Raw genomic sequence first — 20,184 nt, 5'->3', positions numbered from 1 at the left:
AAGTATGCTGCTTTCTCTGTTATTCTCGGCTCTGGCATTACTAATTTTAATTAACAGAAAACTTGGCTGGGATTTGTAGTCTTTTTTTTCTATTAACTATTATGAGGTCTGATAGGAAAATCATTTATTACACAGAAGTATAGCATTTAAAAGAATTGAGCTTTAGCTATCATCACATTATTTTGGACTCCACAGCTTTTTATTAACTAATCCTATTGCAATGTACTCTTCTCTCATGTCTTTCCATTCAGTTTTTCTTTACTTGTCACTCTTCTTATGAAGACTTGCTCTTTTTCCGAGGTTTAAATAAAGTTTCATCATTGCTAATGTACCCGATCCCTCGCTGTATTGGTGAGAGAGAGGATGACGCGCGACCTGTACCTGCGAGGAATGCGTGCGTCTTGCGCCGGCTGGGCATGCGGCCTTGGGGGACGTATGATGGGGATGCGGATGCCATGGTAACAGGCCGATTGGAGCCAGACCTTTATATGCCGTTTATTTATTTAATATTCCATTTGCATGCGATGCCCGCCTCTGTGGACGTGCCAGCTCGACCTCTGAGTATTAGTGTGAGAAGTGAATGTCAGCTTTAAATTGGAGTCCATCGGATCCGAGCAGTCTACGAAGGAGCTGCCACCTTGAACGCTCAACAAGTTGTTTTTTTACGGAGGGGGGGGGGTTTGAATTGAGCACAGCGTAACCGTTTTACAGTGGAGAAATCTAGAGCATTTTGATCTGTCTTCGGTGCCATCAAGGGGAAAAGGACAGCGCCGTATCCCTAGTCTGGACACAATGTCATTGAAAGTCGACAGAAGTGGGAATAGATGGCAGCAGCCGCTGATGAGAGAACAGAAGATTTCGAGCGTCAGACTCTGAACACCTGACCAGGTTAATTCCGGCATTAGTTTAACAAAATCGCCCTGTTGTTAAAGAGCCGGTTGTCTCTGGCTGTCTGAGCGCTTCTGTCACGGGCAGGCAATATTTCGGCGCGCCTTCCATACCGATGAGTGCTTTTCCGCTCGGATAGTGAAATGACAACATGCCGTGGATTCCGTGAAATCATGGGCTAGATTTGGGGTCGTTTTACTTGTTCCCGCCGCCTTGTGTGTCCCTCTCGGTCTGTTTTTGTGTGCGTGTTTCTGGTGTGCGTGTCAGAATGAATCAGTGCGCCTTTGAGTATGAGCGCCTCTGTGTGCCTATAATGTGCGTCCCTTATGTCCATTAACAACCCATCCCTTCTGACAGAGGAACAAGTGTCCTAGTCATTCATCCGCGGATCAATGTTCTCCACTCTGCCACCTTACCGCTCAAATAATTTCTTACATAATGATCTAAGTAGAAAATAGCCAAATTAGGTGAGCAGCCTGGACATACAAGCTACACAGACAGGACACCGACGGCCAATAAGCAGCGAGCTCCGTTTTCTACAAAAGACCGGGATTCCGCGGCTGTGGAAAGGAGAGGGAGGGCCTCGGGGGGAGAGAAACGTTTCAAGGACGAGGAAGGAGAAAATATACAGAAACATATGTAAGGACAAAAGAGACTCTTTAAGAAAAAAGGAAAAGTAAAGCTGCTGGCGTCACACTGGCAGGGTGGAGGATTTAATGTCTGGATGGAGCTGTTTCCAAGGGCACTGAGGTAAGCATGGACACATCGGCAGAGAGGGATAGGGCGGAGGTGTGAGCAGCCGGCTCCAGGAGAATGACCACTTTTCTTTAGCTTTAGCTTCAATTCAACATTCAGATTGACATTGACATTCTCACCTATGTAATATAGACAGGCCAGCTACACTAAAGAGTCGCTTTTTACTGAGATTTACGGGTTATATTCACCCTTCCTTCACGCTCCTCATCCTACTCCCCCCTGAGTTGGGATGGATGGGGTGGCTAGAGGTGTGGGCACCCCCGGTAGTGCCGGAGTATCTGGGGGTGACAGCCTCCCCAGACATAACGGAGGGGACTCGAAGCGGCGCAGTAAGGGCAGCCTGCCCTCTCCGGGTTACAGGCTGTCCCAGGCCTCACTGGAAGGGGAGAGGGGCTCCTTCGGGGCGGACAGCACTTCCTTGGGTGGACGCGGCCGTCGCCTCTCCATCATGAGCTCCTCCACCAGGGACGGCCTTCCCTTCCGCACAGCAGGCACCCCAACCACCCCGGTGCCCCAGCCCTCTTCTTCTGCCACAGCTCATCCACCTCCTCGTTTATTGGGCTTTGCCTCGACTCGTGCCGCCCTGCCATCCACCTCCTCCACCGGGACCGGAGTGATGGTGGTGGCCACAGGCCCAGAGACCACCACCACCACGGCATGTAACACCACTGCAGGGAGCCCTGAGATGATGGGTCAGTTTGGACTGGGTGTGTTTGGCATGGGACTGGACGGGGAGGACTACAGCAACTCCAACCAGAGTACCTTCATCCAGAGACAGTTTGGAGCCATGCTTCAGCCGGGGGTCAACAAGTTCAGTCTGCGCATGTTTGGATCCCACAAAGCTGTGGCACTGGAGCAGGAAAGACTGAAATCAGCAGGGTCGTGGATCATACACCCATACAGTGACTTCAGGTATGGACACACACACACACACACACACACACACACACACACACACACACACACACACACACACACACACACACACACACACACACACACACACACACACACACACACACCACAGCTGATGTTGGTTTGTAAAATAAATGTAGCCTGTAGCACATAAAAGACACAAAGTTATTTTGGTTGAAATATGGATCAAAGCAAGTGGAAGTTGTGCTCTATCGAGCACACTTGAAGCATAATGATAGACACTTAAGTAAAGGGAGGAACAGGAAAAGAGAAGCCTATCATACATTCAGTAGCCTCTTCAGTTGATAACTAGGGGAAATGGGGAGGAGGACAGAGATATGCAGGAGGCTAAATGTATATTGCTGGGTGGGGACACAAAAGAAGTATATAGGAAGATGTGTGAGGGTTAGGAGAGGCAAAATATGCAATGGGAGAGTCTCTGGAGGAAACATGGTGTAGAGGCAGAGGGTGTATGAAAGGTGAGAATGAAGGTGAAAGAGGAATAAATGCAAAGTCCCTGGGAGTATGATGAAGGCAGGGAGTGGTGTTTATAGAACGGGTAGTGTGCAGTTGACAAGGCCTCCTGTGTAAACACCATGCAGCAATGGCAGGTCTCCATTTGTAAACTAGTAAGAGAAGAAATACTCTAGAGACTGATAGCCTGTTGTTTACAGAAGAAAATCATTTCACAGAGGGAAATAAAGGCGAGAAGATGCAAATTAGGAGGGCAAATTTAGCCAATCAGTGTTTTGGCTGATCAGGGAGCAGTGAGAGATGCCTTCCATGTCAATTAGATGAAATGTTAAGTATGTTTTCATGTGAACGATAGATGAACCCAGCGCAACTGCCCTGCTGGTGACTGCATGCAAGGAACAATAAAAGAGAATTAATAACTCCTGAGGTGAAATTACTATTTTGAGGCTGTTCATTTTTGGTTACCTTGAGTAAAAGTCTCCTCACAAAGATAAACATGAACCCGGTGGTGAATTCTCATAGTAAATGTTTCTCTGGCTTTCTTTTTTTAATGGAGGTGAGTATGGGAGGGGAATTTTGTGAATGTTTGCCCTTGTCTTAAATACACAAGGCCAAGTTGCATGCACCATCACACACTTTTAACATGTCTTATTATTTACAGACACGGACATGTTGAGCACCCATAGACATGCTGGTCATTGATTTGTTAGAGACTTCTACACTTCTACAAATGTACGGGTGGACAGAAGAGGCAGAGACAGTATTCATAATCTCCAGACAGGCTGCAACAATGGATGACTTGATTCCCAAGGCTCCTGGCCCACTTTTGTCTCACACACACACACACACACACAGATTGTATTGTCTGAATTTAATGATCACTTACAAGTGCTGCGTATAAGTCTGCTCACAGGAGATACGGTGAATGAGGTCAGTGAGGAACGAAGGGAAGGATGGATGGCTGGATGGATGGTTGAAAGGGTGTGAATGGATGGATGGATGCCTCTCCTGTACTTATTGATATTCATGCAAGATATCTACTGTAAAGATGCTAATAGTCCCAATTAACCCGTCAGAGAATCACAATTGAATTTCAATCAATTATGTATGACTTCCTAAATTATGCAAGTTAAGTATGCATTATGCATAATTCAGTCATCTAACTTTTCAGTTAAGTACCTGTAGTCTGGAGCGACGTCTGAAGAGGAACTTTGTGAGGCTGGAGCGAGAGAGAAGGAAAGACTTTACTTACTTCTAAAGCCCCTTTATTGTGCCCCTTTATCGTGTATGTGCAGTAATATGTATGCTTATTGTGTGTGTGTGTGTGTGTGTGTGTGTGTGTGTGTGTGTGTGTGTGTGTGTGTGTGTGTGTGTGTGTGTGTGTGTGTGGGTGGTCTGTCATTATTGAGTGCGCTGATAAGCTCTCACACCCTTCACCTCATTAAGAAAAGATGGGTTGCTGCTGCATCTTTAAGAATACATAACGCAAGGCAGAAGAAGACTATTCATACACTGGAACACCGCAAGAGAGCATAGAAAGTGAGAAGAAAACTGTTTGGTTGTCACCACAGATGAGTCGTGTTGAGACAGTGTTGGCGGCATTACACATATAGTAACAGGGACTTATTACGTAATAGCCTGTTGCAGTTGTGCTCGTTTGTCTGTATGTCTGGCAGGATAATAATTGGAAACTTGCTCAGAATTGACACCTGTCCAACCGCGAGCAGAGGACCAATCAAAGGCCACTCAGGAGACACTTGGCCTCAATTACAGTAAAATTAGTGTTTGGTTTGACTGTTCATTTTCAAGATGGAATACTGATGAGGCCGCGGAGAACAGCTTTGATTGCATTTACAATTCCAACGTTTGTGTGTGTGTGTGTGTGTGTGTGTGTGTGTGTGTGTGTGTGTGTGTGTGTGTGCGTGCGCCACACACAGCCAGTGTTGCATCAGTCCACCGTCTTATCAGGTATTTAACTAACATGACAAACCTTCACATCAATTGTAGTTTGTATCTGACATCTTGTCTTGTCTGTTTGGTTGTCCTCATTTGTATGGTCTCACATCTCAGTGACAACAGCAAAATCTAGTACACAGAGGTAGATTAATGTGCAATAACATGTACAATGTCAACTATTACGTTACCAAGCAACCTAAAACAATATTGCTGCATGCCATTGAGGTTAGATTAAAGCTGCAGTGGGTAGAATGCAAAAAAATGCCAGGATTTGAAATAGCAGCTCTTCCTCTCTGTCGCAGGGGAATGTGCATGCACAGAACAACCAATAGTAACGCTCTCTCTGAAATAACCTGTTTTTGGCCAAAGTCTCCCGTCACGGGCTAGATTTTCTAAAGCCTGAAAACGGAGCCAAGAGGAGATGCAGAACTACTTTTGTCTCAGACCACTTGAATTACAATATGCACAAAGATTATTATGGACTTATTGTCCAACGACACTAAAAACATATAGCCTTCCACAGCTTAAACCCTCATTTAAATAGTAATCAATAATCTGTGTGTGTGTGTGTGTGTGTGTGTGTGTGTGTGTGTGTGTGTGTGTGCGCGCGCGCGTGTGTTTATAGACAGGTAGGAAGAGAGACGTCATAAATCGTGTAATTACTGAAAGGATGATAATGTACTATGGCAGTGGAGGTAAGCACTCAGATTCTATACTAGTAAAAGTTCCAGTACAACAATATAAAAAATACTCCATAACAAGTAAAATGGCTTCATTCAAATCTGCTTTGTTGTGAAATACTGGATATCGTTACGTCTTCAAACAGATATTTAAAGCTAAACCACCTGGATAGTTTAGAATGTCTCTTTGGTGAAACTGGTAATGACATCTGAAATATGACAAGGGATGTTTTTACATGTTTTCTGTGTAAAATCTTAAATTGCGAAATAAACTATACTATAGCAATCCAAATAAATGTAGAGTAAAAATGTACAATATTTCCTTCTAACATGTAACGGATTAGAATTATTAAGTAGCTTAAAGCAAAGTTCACTGTGCTTAATTGCAATACTTGAGTAAATGTACTTAGTTTCTTTCCACCACTATAAGGCTGCCAAAAAAAACGATTGCTTTAATTAACCTTTCATCTAAAAAGTCCAAAGTCCAAGTTGACATACTTAAACTGTTTGTTTTGTCCGAGCAACAATCCAAAACCAAAAGGTATTCAGATACATTTTCTGTTGATTGACTAATTGCTTAATAGACTAGAATCATTTCAGCGCTAGTACAATATACAATAGCAAAAGCAAAGTCTATGCATTATTATAAATAATATTCTACCTCTCAAGAAGCTCCGTCAGGTCATGTCCTCCATCAGAATATTAAGTACCACTGAAGTACTACATATTGGCTAATACATATATGCATAACACTGACAGACATAAACAACAAGTGTAATATATGATTTACAGCATTGTTCTTTTTAATCAGAGTTACAAAGTGTGTCCTCAAGGTGAGAAATAAATCTCTAGCCCTGTCACAACAGAAGCTACAGAACCACTGTGTCTGTGTTGCTGTAAATAATCCCTGTATTTATTACCAGTGATGATGAAGTGATACATGTGTCAGTATAAGTGACAGAGTCAGGGAGTAGTGTGTGTGTGTAGCAGAGTGATGACTCATACTTATCAGCGGCAGCGTCACACCACATGAGGTTGTGTTACTAAATTAGAGCTCAATAGCAATCGACCTCAGAGCTTGAGTGTACTTTCTCCCAGAAAGAGAGCGAGTGTGTAGAGCAGGAGAGAGGATGCAAGAAGAAGCAAGTCATTGATATGGGTTAAGGTGCTGGATGAAGGGATTAGGATGAAAAAGACAGAAAGATGACAGCCATCTTATCCAGATGATTGCATCGCCTCTTCTGTTATACTTTAATAAAAACAAATCCTATGAAGAATTTGCACTTCTTAGTGTCATGGATGATCCCCACGTTATACTCACCGTCTGGCTCAGGGGAATGTAACAAAGGGAAGACTATAAATTTAACATGAGAATGTATATAATAAAATTAGATATAAAAGGATTAACTGGAAGAAAAGATGGTGCTGGTGGAAGGGGAGGAGAAAGACCATGTTTGCACATCCAAATCCATCCGATTAGTCCTTGAAAGGGGCACTAGACCCATTCTACACAAAGGGTGGTTTACTCTTCATGGAGAATACTACTCAGCCAGTAAAAAAAAGAAAGTCTTCTGTGGCTCTGCAAATCTTTTTAAAGTCCTATAAAATAACCCTGAATATGTCATCAAGGTTGTGTCAGCTTGGGCCTGTGTACAAACTGGAGGTCTGGATCTCGCTCTCACAACTTTATGTCAGTACGATACTGAATCACATGGGTACCACTTTAAAATCAATTTATTTATGTTCATCAACATCAATCAAGTTGTATTGGCATGAATGTAGAGGTTACATTAGTGCTAAAGCTTAGGTAATATTGAATAGAACAGGCCTTTTTCAAAGCAGACTTTTGACTTGTCAAAGTAGGAAAGGAAAGTAGCTCAGGTGTTACCAATAACATTAACGATGCTCTGTTAATATCCCACTAATTGTATGCTGGTGTGTTTTGCAGTTAAGATACAGTACAAACAGTGTGTATGTGTAAGGTTGAGAATATCAATACAATAGCTCTGTCGCCATGAATTTAAATTTGCTCTTCTGGCCATCTGCTGGGTTTGTGTTGAAACAATCCATGTGTGAGATGTGAAAAGGTGACGTGGAGACTAGAATCATTTCAGCGCTAGTACAATATACAATAGCAAAAGCAAAGTCTATGCATTATTATAAATAATATTCTACCTCTCAAGAAGCTCCGTCAGGTCATGTCCTCTATCAGAATATTAAGTACCAAATCTATTTACTTTACCATTTTATAACAACAGGTGATTATATCTCAAAATGGAAAATGGCACAGTATTAATTAGAATGTGTATATGAGGACTAGGCCTGCCACTTGTTAATTGCTGTAACTTGCAAAATTTTGGTAAGTAAAGTAAAGTAAAGTAAAAACTGGCATGGCCATTTTTGAAGGGGTCCCTTGACCACTCACCTCAAGATATCTGTCCCATGCAGTTCAAATCAAACTTCACAAATAGACAAAAAAATATTTTCTAAGATCTAATACTTTGTTATTTTCCAATCCACCACCCACATTTTCAACAGCTCCTCCATTTCCTTTGTGCATTGCATTGTAGGAGACTTTTTTAGTGTGAACACAGGAAACATAATAAAATAAAATAAAAAGCCAAAGAAAACAAATATCTTAGACTTACAGAACAACCTCTTAGACACAGAAACAGAAAACAATAAAACACAGTTGAACAACACTTTCTTCCTCTGTCTAGATTCTACTGGGACCTGCTGATGTTAATGTTGATGATGGGGAACTTAATCATCCTGCCAGTGGGCATCACTTTCTTCAGAGAGGAGAACACTCCCTCGTGGATCATCTTCAACGTGGTTTCTGACACTCTCTTCATGGTCGACTTGGTTCTCAACTTCAGGACCGGTATCATCAAGGAAGACAACACTGAGATACTACTGGACCCCAGGTCAGTAGAAGCATTTGGGGGCATTGATTTTGTGTATGTGTAAGGTCGAGAATATCAATACAACAGCTCTGTCGCCATGAATTTAAATTTGCTCTTCTGGCCATCTGCTGGGTTTGTGTTGAAACAATCCATGTGTGAGATGTGAAAAGGTGACGTGGAGCCGGTGGCAGAGCTTTGTTCATGTTCCAGTTGAGTCCTTGTTGAATATTGATGAGAATCATTTTATGCTAGCCAAATGTTGGAATCACTTCCACAAAGCTTGATTGCCAAATTACAAATGTCACTGGTCTTCCATCCTACTCTAACTCAGGGCGATCCGCCAGAACTACCTGAAAACCTGGTTCCTCGTGGACTTCTTGTCGTCCATTCCAGTGGACTATATTTTCCTGATGGTGGACAGTCTCGACTCCGAGGTCTACAGGACGGCCAGGGCACTGCGCATCTTTCGCTTCACCAAAATCCTGAGCCTGCTTCGACTGCTCCGCCTGTCTAGACTCATCCGCTACATCCACCAGTGGGAGGAGGTGAGAAGCAGAGGCTGGAAACAGAGAACAAAGTTGAAGGGAAAGGGGTATTTGTGTGAAAGTAGTCTCGCATTGCCAGACTTATCTCCGTGAAAGAGGTATTTTAAAACTCGTTTAATATGTAAGGCGCGACTCATCACAAGACTTTTACTTACGAAATAGCATGTTTTTAGGATGAAATCAAATCCTTTTTTTTGAAGATTGTGCCGAGGAACTGGAGGAAAAGCCTTATTAAAATACATTTTTAACGATTTTGGAATAAAAGGTTAACCTTACCTGCCCTCCCATCCTTTTATTTACCCCACCTGCATCCTTATTTTACTCCTCCTATTTACTTCTGCTCCTCCTCAGATCTTCCATATGACCTATGACCTTGCCAGTGCAATGGTGAGGATAGTTAATCTGATTGGTATGATGCTGCTGCTGTGTCACTGGGACGGTTGTCTTCAGTTCCTGGTCCCCATGCTGCAGGACTTCCCTCCTGACTGCTGGGTTTCCAAGAACCTGATGGTGGTGAGTCTCTAACCAGCCGTGTGCATGTAACTTACTGTTATTTTTAATATGTTTCAGGGAATTCATTTATTGTGCAGAGAACAAACAAATGACTTGACGTTCAAGCGTTATCTCAGCTTGTTTGAACAGTGTGCACAATATTTATTTCAGATGAATGCAAATCATAGATTCAGAAAGCCTCTGTTTCTGGTTATCTGTGTGTGTGCAGAGTGAGGGTGTTTATCAGATTTGACATTGTTTGCTCCTTATCTGTGTTAATTGGCTCATGCAGCAACATGTCCAGTTGGAATAAGATTGACTATCGTCATCATCATGAAAATTAAAAAAAGATTTTCCAATTAAAAACCTCATCAGTGATCAACCTGGAGATTTCATCCCCATGCACGCAGCGGTATGGATGTGGACGTTCATGAATGCACACATATACACAGCTGTATGATTAGCTGACTCATGTCTCAGCAGTTGCCTGGGTGACTGTTGCTAAGCAGGCTGATGCTGGGATTTTCCCCAGAGAAAGTCCCCTCATCTGTAAGACATATTTGTATAATTGAACTCAACTTAAAACAGAAGGGCACGCACACACACACACACACACACACACACACACACACACACACACACACACACACACACACACACACACACACACACACACACACACACACACAGAGGCTGCCTTTTTATTTGTAGTCTTAGACATTCATATAATAATTCAGCCTTTTTATTGTCTGTGTGGTTGTATAGATTCTGCAGCCACCCTGTTTTAAAGCAAAGTGGGTTTGGACTGTTAAATTGTTCTTCTGTTACATGTTATGATCCTAGCTGTATTTTCTGAAGTGGTGTGGTCAGTGTGAGTGCCTCTAAGAAAAAAAGCTCCTGCAACTTGACTAAAATAAGAACAGCTCAATATGGCAGCGCCTTGGTAATTAAGACTTGAAACTTCTTTTTACTTTTCCTGTCACCCTCTTTGTCTGCCTCTCACTTACAGAATGACACATGGGGTGTGCAGTACTCCTATGCTCTATTCAAAGCCATGAGCCACATGTTGTGTATCGGGTACGGTGCCCAGGCTCCAGAAGGGATGACTGATGTGTGGCTTACCATGCTCAGTATGATCGTAGGGGCCACCTGCTATGCCATGTTCATCGGCCATGCCACCGCTCTCATCCAGTCACTGGACTCCTCACGACGACAGTACCAGGAAAAGGTGAAACATGACGCTCATCCATCAGTCCTGCTATTCTTTTTATAGTACAGCCATTAAATCTGATTCAATCAATTTCTGTCTACGATATTATCCATTATTAATTATTATTGGGTTGTTTTTTCCATTAATCAGTTAATATTTTACTCTATAAAGGGTCAGAAATCAGAACTTCACAGAGCCCAAAGTGGCATCTTCAAATTTCTTTTGTTCCATTCAACAGTCAAAAACATGCTCAATTTACAATTATATAAAACAGAGTATCTTTCTATTTCTGGAACCAGTGAATTTTTGCTTTATAAATTACTTTAAACGGTAATCAAAATGGTCAGAATTGTTGTTGAATAATTTTCTGTCAAAAGACAACTGTAGTGGTTTCCAACCTGGGGGTCAGGACCCACCAAAGTGGTCGCAAGAAAAATCTGAGTGGTCTCACGATGATTACTGAGATAGGACAGACCCTCTCAAATAATTATTTTCTTCTGAAATACTAGATAGATTTTACCTTCCAAGCTTCTAAAAAAATATTTTAATTAAAAAATCTTACAAGGAAAAATAATTTTAGTCAAACTTCTCACAACTTATTGGCTGTGTTCAAAAGTGTCCAAATTCTGAGTCTAAAATATATACAGTAGTTTACCCAAAATGTCCTGTAATGAAACGGAAAAAGTGCTCTTTGCTAGCAATTGCATCTCATTTATAGATGCAAACATTTAATCTGTTGTTATATGAGTGTCTAAAATCTTAATTTACAGCTCTCTATTGAGTAAACTATTATATGTAAAGCAGTGAACGAGTGATATCGGATGCAACCATAGACATACGTCACCAGTGACAAGGGGTCACAGGGAAATGCTTTAAGCGGACATGTGCTGAAAAAGTTGGGAACCAGTGGACTAATCCATGTTCTTATGGTCTCTAGTTTGCAGATTCCTGACCTGTGCATGTTTGTGTATGTGTGTTATTGCAGTACAAGCAGGTGGAGCAGTACATGTCGTTCCATAAGCTTCCTGCAGATGTTCGGCAAAAGATCCACGAGTACTATGAGCACCGCTTCCAGGGGAAAATGTTTGATGAGGAGAACATCCTGGGAGAACTCAGCGAGCCACTTAAAGAGGTAATAACTTCATTAACCACCACACATCTACACATACCAACCACAAATGCTCTGTCCTCCAACAAATCTTTTTCTCTTTATCTCCTCTTTCTCTTTGTATAGGAGATAGTCAGCTTTAACTGCCGCAGCCTGGTGGCTAACATGCCACTGTTTGCCAACGCTGATCCCAACTTTGTGACTGCAGTGCTGATCAAGCTCCGCTTTGAAGTGTTTCAGCCTTCAGACTACATCATTCGTGAGGGCACTGTTGGGCGGAAGATGTACTTCATCCAGCATGGACGAGTCGCTGTGCTGACCCGTGGCAATAGGGAAACCAAGCTGAGCGATGGGTCTTACTTTGGAGGTGAGAACATGCAGAGTTGTCTAGATAGTCTAGGTTGTGTAGGAAGGTATAGAGGAAGAAGGTACTTGAAGATGAAGGTGGTGGTGGTTCATGTTTATGCATAATACTGTTTAATTTATCTCACAGCCTATTCTTTTTTTCAGAGATCTGTTTGTTGACTCGTGGACGGAGGACAGCCAGCGTCCGTGCAGACACATATTGTCGCCTATACTCTCTAAGTGTGGACAGCTTTAACGAGGTGCTGGAGGAACATCCAATGATGCGGCGTGCCTTCGAAACTGTTGCTGTTGATCGATTGGACCGTATCGGTAAAGTGTGGATTTCTGATTGTCTCATCCATTTCTCTCACCATCTAATCTTTGCAGTGACTTGCTATTTTCCATTCAGCTCTTTAATTCTGCAATGACCTTGCCCAATATTTGCTATAATCCATCCAATTGTGCTAAATTTCTCAGCCGCTTTGTCCTCAGCTGAAAGGTCAGAACTCAGAAATTAAAAGCTGAAATAATAAAGGATGAGCTCAAAATGTTCTCAGTGAAGAACAAATAAACCTTGCTATGTATTTGGTAAAGTACAGGTTTTCATTCCTGTTCCATTTCTGGAACTTACTTTACACTTATATCTCAGAAAATTAATAATGAATTTTCTCCATTACAGGCAGGAAGAACTCCATGCTCATGCGGAAGTCGTCCCAGGCTGGTTCTCTGGGGGGCAGTATGGGTCGTGGTGGAGGCCGGGGTGGAGGGGGTCCAGGTGCTGGAGGAGGCCTGGCAGCAGGCGGTCTTGGTTCCTGTGACAGCATGCTGGTGCAGCAAATTGTCAAACACGACAGCATGTCGGCCATGCAGGATGCCATTGTGGCTGCTGCTGCAGGAAGAAGTGGAGTCATGGGAGGAAGTGGCACAGTGTCACCTCGGCCGCGCCCGGTCATCTGGGCACCGCTGGTCCACGCCCCCCTGCAGACTGCTGCTGCCACCAGTAATGTAGCCATCGCCCTCATGCACCAGCAGCAGCAACAGCTCCAGCAGTTGCAGCAGCAGCATGCACTTGGAGGTGCTTTCTTCATGCCCTCCCCTCTTGTCTCTCCCTCTCCCTCCTGTTCTTTCCCTCTGTCTCCCCCTCGCCCTCCTGTGTTACAGCCCCTCCGCCCCTCAGTGAGCTCTCTCATCGGGATGATGACGATGGGAGGGATGGGAGGGATAGCAGGTGGTTTGTCTCCAAGAGGATTTGCTGCTTCTCCCTCGACCATGGGCCCTCCTGGTGGGTTGACATCGCCCCCTATTGCTAAAACTCCACTCACACCAGCCTCCTCTGTCCCAACTTCTGTCCAACAAGGAAGGACTCTTCATCACAGCCTCCGCCTCCAGGCTGATCATCCCTCCATGATCGCTGGATCACTAGGAACCTCGACAGGTGGAGGGCCACCAACTCCACCCCTCTACAAGGGACATGCCTCCAACCCCCTTGCTGCTTGTGGCGCCCCGTCAGATGGCAACACTTCTGTGACGGGCCAGCAGGGAGCAAAAGAAGCTCTGTTACGTCATGGAGGAAACAGTTCTCAATGTCTGCCAGCACTGGGCAGACTCACCCAGGAGGCCAGGCTGCTGTCGGCCTCGCAGCCCACTCTGCCTCACCGCTCCTGGGCTGGACTGCAGCCTCACCCGCCTCTCCACAGGAAGGCCTCTGGTGGTAATTTGCTGGCAGCTCCTTTCTTGGCAGGGCAATTAGCCAGGGGAGGCAGTGCGGGCATGCTGACTTCTAACGCTCCAGGACCGTTGTGGGCAAATATACCGTTTAATGCCCAAACACACGCACAGTCTGCAGTTCTTATTCCACCTGCATTAGCACAGATTCTGCCCACACAATCTGCCCCTCATACTGCCTCTGTACGCACACCTACAGCTGCACACACGCCTTCTGCAGCTTCTTTGCCATCTTCCTCCCCTCCAAAGCAGACCCCGCTCTCCTCTGCCACTCCTTCATCTGCACCCACCCCCTCGTCTCCTACACCTATACTCCCCCAGATACCTCGTCCTAAACCAATCCCCATGACCCCCTGTCGCTCCTCCTCTCCTCCTCCCTGCTCCACCCCTCTTTCAGCAGGAACAAATCCACTGTCGCTCTCATCAACTCCTCGTCCCAAACCAATCCCTACACCTTCATCCCGCTCTTCCTCTCCCTCTCCCTCCTCCACACCACCTCCATCTACCCCTGTTACACTGCCTCAAACTTACGGGCCCAAATCATCTTTCACCTCCTCTTCACCCCCTTCCTCCTTGATCACCTCTATCCCACCATGTCCCCAGAGCCCCCGAGCCAAAGCATCCAACACACCTCCTTCTGCTTCTCCGTTGTCTGGCCCCAGTACCACCCCAACCCCAATACCGACTCCCACTCAGACTACCCGTACCCGTACTCCTACACAAACCCTGACACCTGTTACTCCTACCCAGATCCTTACCCAAACACCTTCACCCTGTCCCATCCCCGTCGCACCTGTCCCCTCCCCAAGTAAATCTAGTCCAACCCCTTGTCTCCAGTCCTCTGTCTCCAGCTCAGCCATAGGCCCCACCTCGAGCCCGATGCCAAAACAGACCCCAACCCAAACTGCATCTCCTTCCCCAACATCAGCTAGCACCAGCTCTCCAAGAAAAATAACTTTCTCAGTTCATCCTGTAAAGCAAACCCCTCCTGTCTCTAGTCCAAGCCCCACTTTAGGCTATGGTCATTCCACCAAACCAACTCCAGCGACAACCTCATCCTCAACAACTTTATGCCCATACCCGAGTTCCACTCTTACTACCACCTCTTCTTCCACCACCACCTCTTCTAGTATCCAATCTGCCTCTCCTCAACCATCTAAACAAATTCCAACCACCACAGCTGCCCCTACCCACTCCTCAAAACTCAATACACCCTCTACCCCTGCACAGACCTCTCAAGCATCCACCACTACACCCACCCAGTCAGCACATGCAGCCACCCCTGCCAACACCACCTGCCCTAAAGGTGGGAAAAAAGACCCTCAACTGCCACTTGCCAGAAAAAACTCAGAGGGACTAAGACACAAACTGCCCCCTAACATGTAAGAAATTCTAAAACGATGTTGGTCTTGTGTTGTCAGAGTTGGCACCAGACATCCAATGATGTTGTGTGGACAGGTACATCTTGTTTGCATTCACTCTAGGATGTGATTGTCTTAGAACATCAGGTAGAGTCCAAATGTATACCTACATGTCTGTGTTAGTGATTGTTGGAGCAAGCAGGGGAGCTGAACAAGAACAACAGTAAATGGGATGGAAGCACTAGCTGAGGGGAAAAAAAGTCTCCATTTTTTGTACAGTGGAAACAGCAATACATGTGAAACATTTGAGGCTCTCATAATGTGACAGGAAATGACCTTGACAATAATAATAAATGTGAGAAAATAATAATCTTGCTGCTTTTGGAGGAACATTTCCCGTGATGTCAGACAAAGGCAATACAGCAGACACTTCCTGGTTTCCAGCTCCAACTCCCTCTTGCCTCCCATTCTGTACCAAAGTGTAATATTTTCTCATCAGCATACTAAATAATGATAAGAATATAGAGTTAAAAAATCACTGTAAAGTAGATGCTCATATGAATTTGAATAATTAGGAGCAGTCCACTGTTAGTTTTGTTGTCACAGGTGTGTGGTGTTTAGTTTTACATGTTCACTCTGACGACTGCTATAAATTGTGTTTTTGGGTGTGTGTGTGTTGTCTGTGAGACATACAACACTGCTCTGCTGTGCACTGTGGCTCACTTGATTTTATTCCACCCGGCTCCCTGTACTGTAAATATGTGCCTCTCTGTGGGTCTGTTGTAAGCTTCCTCACTCTTCAGCCTCTCTGTCTTTCATCTCTTTTCTGTCTCGCCGCCTTTCATCTGATTTCACAGCCCTGGTTGCTAACTGCTTCTACAGACTCTCTCTCTTTTTCTCAGTTTGCCCGACACTTTACTCTGTGTGGCCATCAGCCTCATGTTCAAATGGCTCTTCCTTTTGTCGCCCTACGACACTGTTTTCACGCCATTTCTAGTGATGTTTGATGTTTTGTGTGGGTAGCAACAAGACATTACTGTCTCGACCCCTGATACCATGTTGCCTAGACTATATATTAAAGGACCCAATGTTTTATTTTTTATTTATCACAGCTTTAGCTTTTGAACAGAAAAAAATAGCTAATAATGCTGTCAGGGTGATAATCTCGAGCGTGGTGTTGAAGGTGATGATGATATTATTGACAACCATGACGGTAATGATGCAGGTGTATATCTAGAAGTAAGAATAAAGCAGATTTAGATATCTTGTTGAGTGTGTTGAAGCATGAACTTGTTTGTGTGCTTACGTGTGTGTTTCTGTCCTGTTTACATGTTGTTGTTTTTTATACTGTTACATTAACCACAGGCAGGATGTATGAAAGTATTGACAATGTAGCAAATATTGATTTTTAATTCAACTCAAGCTTAAATGTTGATGACTTGGAACTTTTGGACATTTGCAGAGCAGACTTTCATCTTTTATTTATTCAGGGGGGAGTTTCACTGAGAGCAATGCTCTCTCTTTCTCAAATTTACACAGTAACACATTCACACCTGGAAGCAGGCCACTGAGCTTAGGGTAAAGGGCCTTGCCGTGGGACACCTCACTGGTGGCTGCTTTTCACTTTCCCCACCCAGATTTATCCTGCTTTCCTGTAACCTTTCGGCCACCACTGCCCACTAGACACTCTGTTATTGTAAATCAAAACATGTTGGGAACCTCTAGTTTTAAGTGGTCATGCTCATTTTCAGGTTCATAATTGTATTTAGAGGTTATATCAGAATAGGTTTACATGGCTTAATTTTCAAAACACACTATATTTTTGTTGTACTGCACATTGTGTGTTGAGCTCTCTGTTTTAGCTACAGAGTGAAGCATCTCACTTCTGTTCCATCTTTGTTGGGAGTCGCACATGCGCAGTACCTAGGTCAGCACTACAAGCCAGTCAGAAGTATTGGAGTATGAGGGCGTGCCACGCTAGCAGCTAGGCAGTGTTGTAATGTAACAAAGTACAAATACTTCACTACTGTACTTAAGTAGAATTTTCACGTATCTGTACTTTACTTTGTTATTTATATTTCCGGAAACCTTTAATTTTGCTCCACTAAATTTCCTAAATAAAATGTATACTTTTACTCCACTACATTTCCCCTAAGCATCTTAGTTACTCGTTACTACAAAATAAAAATCAGAATAAATTTAATAATAAATGGACTACTATTATTACTACTATTACACTGGAAAAAAGCAGGTTTTACGAATCATTGCTCCTAGATTGCCAAGCAGTTGGTGACCTTGTTGCCAAGCGGCAAAAAGAAAAAAATAAAGTTAATAGCCATAAAGTTTTTTTTACTTTTAATTTTACTTCTAATACTTAAGTACATTTAATATAAAATTACTTTTGTTAAGTACAGTAAATATCAGATACTTTAAGACTTTACTCAAGTAATATTCAAAAAGGAGACTTTAACTTCTACCAAGGTCAGTTTCTGGTAAGATACTTGTACTTTTACTTTTTTTAAAAGTATTGTTTTCAAGTACTTTATACAAGACTGCAGCTAAGCAAGCATTATAACGTGTTACAAAGTGATGCACATTTGTCACGGAAGTAAAGGCTGGACTACAATAGAGCTGTTTGGAGCAGTTTGTGAACAGTGTTTTCTCTGGAAGATGGTAAGTCCCTTTGGGTGGACTTTGGGCTTTTTCACTTTGTACACCTATAACGTGCACAAAAAGATATATAACACAATAAAGGAAAGGGGAAAAGCATAATATGAGCACTTTAAAATGCATAAAGCATGAGCCGATCATATGTTTTGTAATTTAAAATCTTAATCGTAAAAGTAATTAGTAACTATACTATATATTACATTTCCCTCTGAATTGTAGTGAAGTAGAAAGTAGTAATTTGAGTAATTTTAGTGAACTGATCCTTTAATTTATACATTTTTATTTTAGTTTGGATAGATTACCAGGATACTGATCATCAGATCAGATATCAGATATGGACTCGTTTGTGATCTGACAGGATTTTGGACTCAAGAGGTTTGTCAACTTAACTTCAACAGTGAGTGTGATCAAATAACTTCTTGTATGAGCGACTGCTTGAATGGTTAAAAACAGTTCGCTCAGTCTCTGCTCTGCTGCTGTTTCTGGATCCCCAACACTAATCCTGTAGCTCTCAGCAGAGGGCTGACACACTCACATCCAAGGTTAAGCTTGTGAATGCGGGGACACTTAAATCTCTGAATGAATGAGTGCAAATTGCAGTCTCACTGATTCACCTGCCTCCCCCTCTCTTCCTGTAATGTTCTCACACATTTCTTTTACCTTTCCTCTCTCATTATTGTCCAAGGGGTTTTTAACAGCCCTTCAGTCCATGCAGGCGAGTTAAGAGGCATTAAATGCTGGATTAACACTTATTATTATTTGCACACTGTGTGAATATCCCCTGCGGAGTCTCACAAAGCAGCATTCATTTGTCAGTAAGAGGATGATTGCCTTGTAGCTGTGGATAGAGGGTTTTTGCTGTTTGGTAATTATACTGACATTTAATTAGGGGCAAAAGAGAGGCTCTGACCATGTTTCTACATTTCAAGTGCATAAATAGGGTAGTTTAGTAGTGGAGGCCTCAGTTAAGCAGACAAAATGCCTGCTGGCTGCACAGTGACCACTAGATGGCAGTAACACTCTAATAATCATAACAACACAGTAGGAAGCAGGAGCATCTTGCACAAAAGCACCATTTATATTGCTTAAGTATGTATCTTTACAGTACATGAGAACAGCAGGGACATTTAGATGATGAGAACATGAAGAGGAGAGGCCACTGTGGAGCAAGGATAAGGTTATTGATGAGACCAGCCTGGATTACCAGCCATGAATAGAGGTTGGGGGTATAAACAGGACTGTAATTACTGCCTGTGATTCTGGCTCTGAAATAGACTCAGAGGGAAGTCTTAACTCTGGGTATGGGTTGAAAACAAGCTAGACTGACAGAGGGTTTCAGCGGCTAAAAACTCACACTTATGAGTATTTTATTCCTCATTGTACTAAAGTGTTGCATTATATGGTTATAGCAACACAACAATCTGTGCATGCTTGTCCTGCAAGTTCAATCACTGGATTGATATAGGCCTTATCCGCAAATCATTCATCTACAAGCAGGCTGAAGTCTCTCTGAAAGTACTTATGCTTTCAAATCTATCTATCCAACTTTTAAAGCAGCAACGTCTATTCATGACCAACTTGGCAGTGGCACAGGAGGTTGCATATTTAGTTCCAGTTCAAAGAGTTTTCAGATTGTTTTATATAAATAGTTTTTAGAGGTCTGGAGAGATGAAAGTATTCAAAATGTCACAATAAAAAACAATATTAAAAAAGTCAGAAAAATAAACAGTATTAGTGTAGCAGCACGTTTTATTTATTATCTTGTTTATCATCTCGTGACCCCTCAGGTTGGGAACCACCGCTTTATACCAAACTAACAATCAGTTGCATCTATGGAACAATGTGGTGCACATATAGTTTTACGTCTTTGTCTGGTAGCACAACCGCAGAAGAAGCAGAGATTTAAGGTTAGGGGGGTGGTCATAGGTGGGCTGGTTGAGCTCACCACAAAATTATATATAGACTTCCTGCACCCTCACTTCAAAACCCACCAGCACACACACACACACACACACACACACACACACACACACACCTGGAACTATAGTAGAGGATGAGATTTAAACTTTGAAAAAGCGAGGTGATTCCCATACCCATAACCACTTCAAACAGGATGCATTTAGGTAAGTGCTCAAAAGAAATAGCAGTGAAAT

General features: G+C 43.2%; 1 protein-coding gene across 1 annotated transcript; it reads left to right on the top strand.

Moving 5' to 3' along the window:
• The first annotated feature begins 1,873 nt into the window (after positions 1–1,873).
• On the top strand, positions 1,874–15,386 carry LOC144518964 (uncharacterized). Its single transcript, XM_078251847.1, has 9 exons — positions 1,874–2,556; positions 8,390–8,596; positions 8,907–9,120; positions 9,472–9,633; positions 10,622–10,840; positions 11,808–11,954; positions 12,057–12,297; positions 12,441–12,605; positions 12,955–15,386. Exons 1-9 carry the CDS (start codon positions 1,874–1,876, stop codon positions 15,384–15,386), a joined length of 4,470 nt encoding a protein of 1,489 aa, XP_078107973.1.
• The last annotated feature ends 4,798 nt before the right edge of the window (positions 15,387–20,184 follow it).

The sequence above is a fragment of the Sander vitreus genome, chromosome 6 (assembly GCF_031162955.1).
Source record: "Sander vitreus isolate 19-12246 chromosome 6, sanVit1, whole genome shotgun sequence".
Lineage (NCBI taxonomy): Eukaryota > Metazoa > Chordata > Actinopteri > Perciformes > Percidae > Sander > Sander vitreus.
The sequence above is the reverse complement of the archived record's forward strand: the minus strand, read 5'-3'. Positions and strand labels throughout refer to the sequence as shown.

Excerpts from the sequence above, each read along its gene's own strand:
- LOC144518964 (XM_078251847.1), top strand. The coding sequence starts at position 1,874 with ATGGATGGGGTGGCTAGAGGTGTGGGCACCCCCGGTAGTGCCGGAGTA. Across the intron at positions 8,597-8,906 it reads GAGATACTACTGGACCCCAG|GGCGATCCGCCAGAACTACC; the intron begins GTCAGTAGAAGC and ends ACTCTAACTCAG. Across the intron at positions 9,634-10,621 it reads TTTCCAAGAACCTGATGGTG|AATGACACATGGGGTGTGCA; the intron begins GTGAGTCTCTAA and ends TCTCACTTACAG.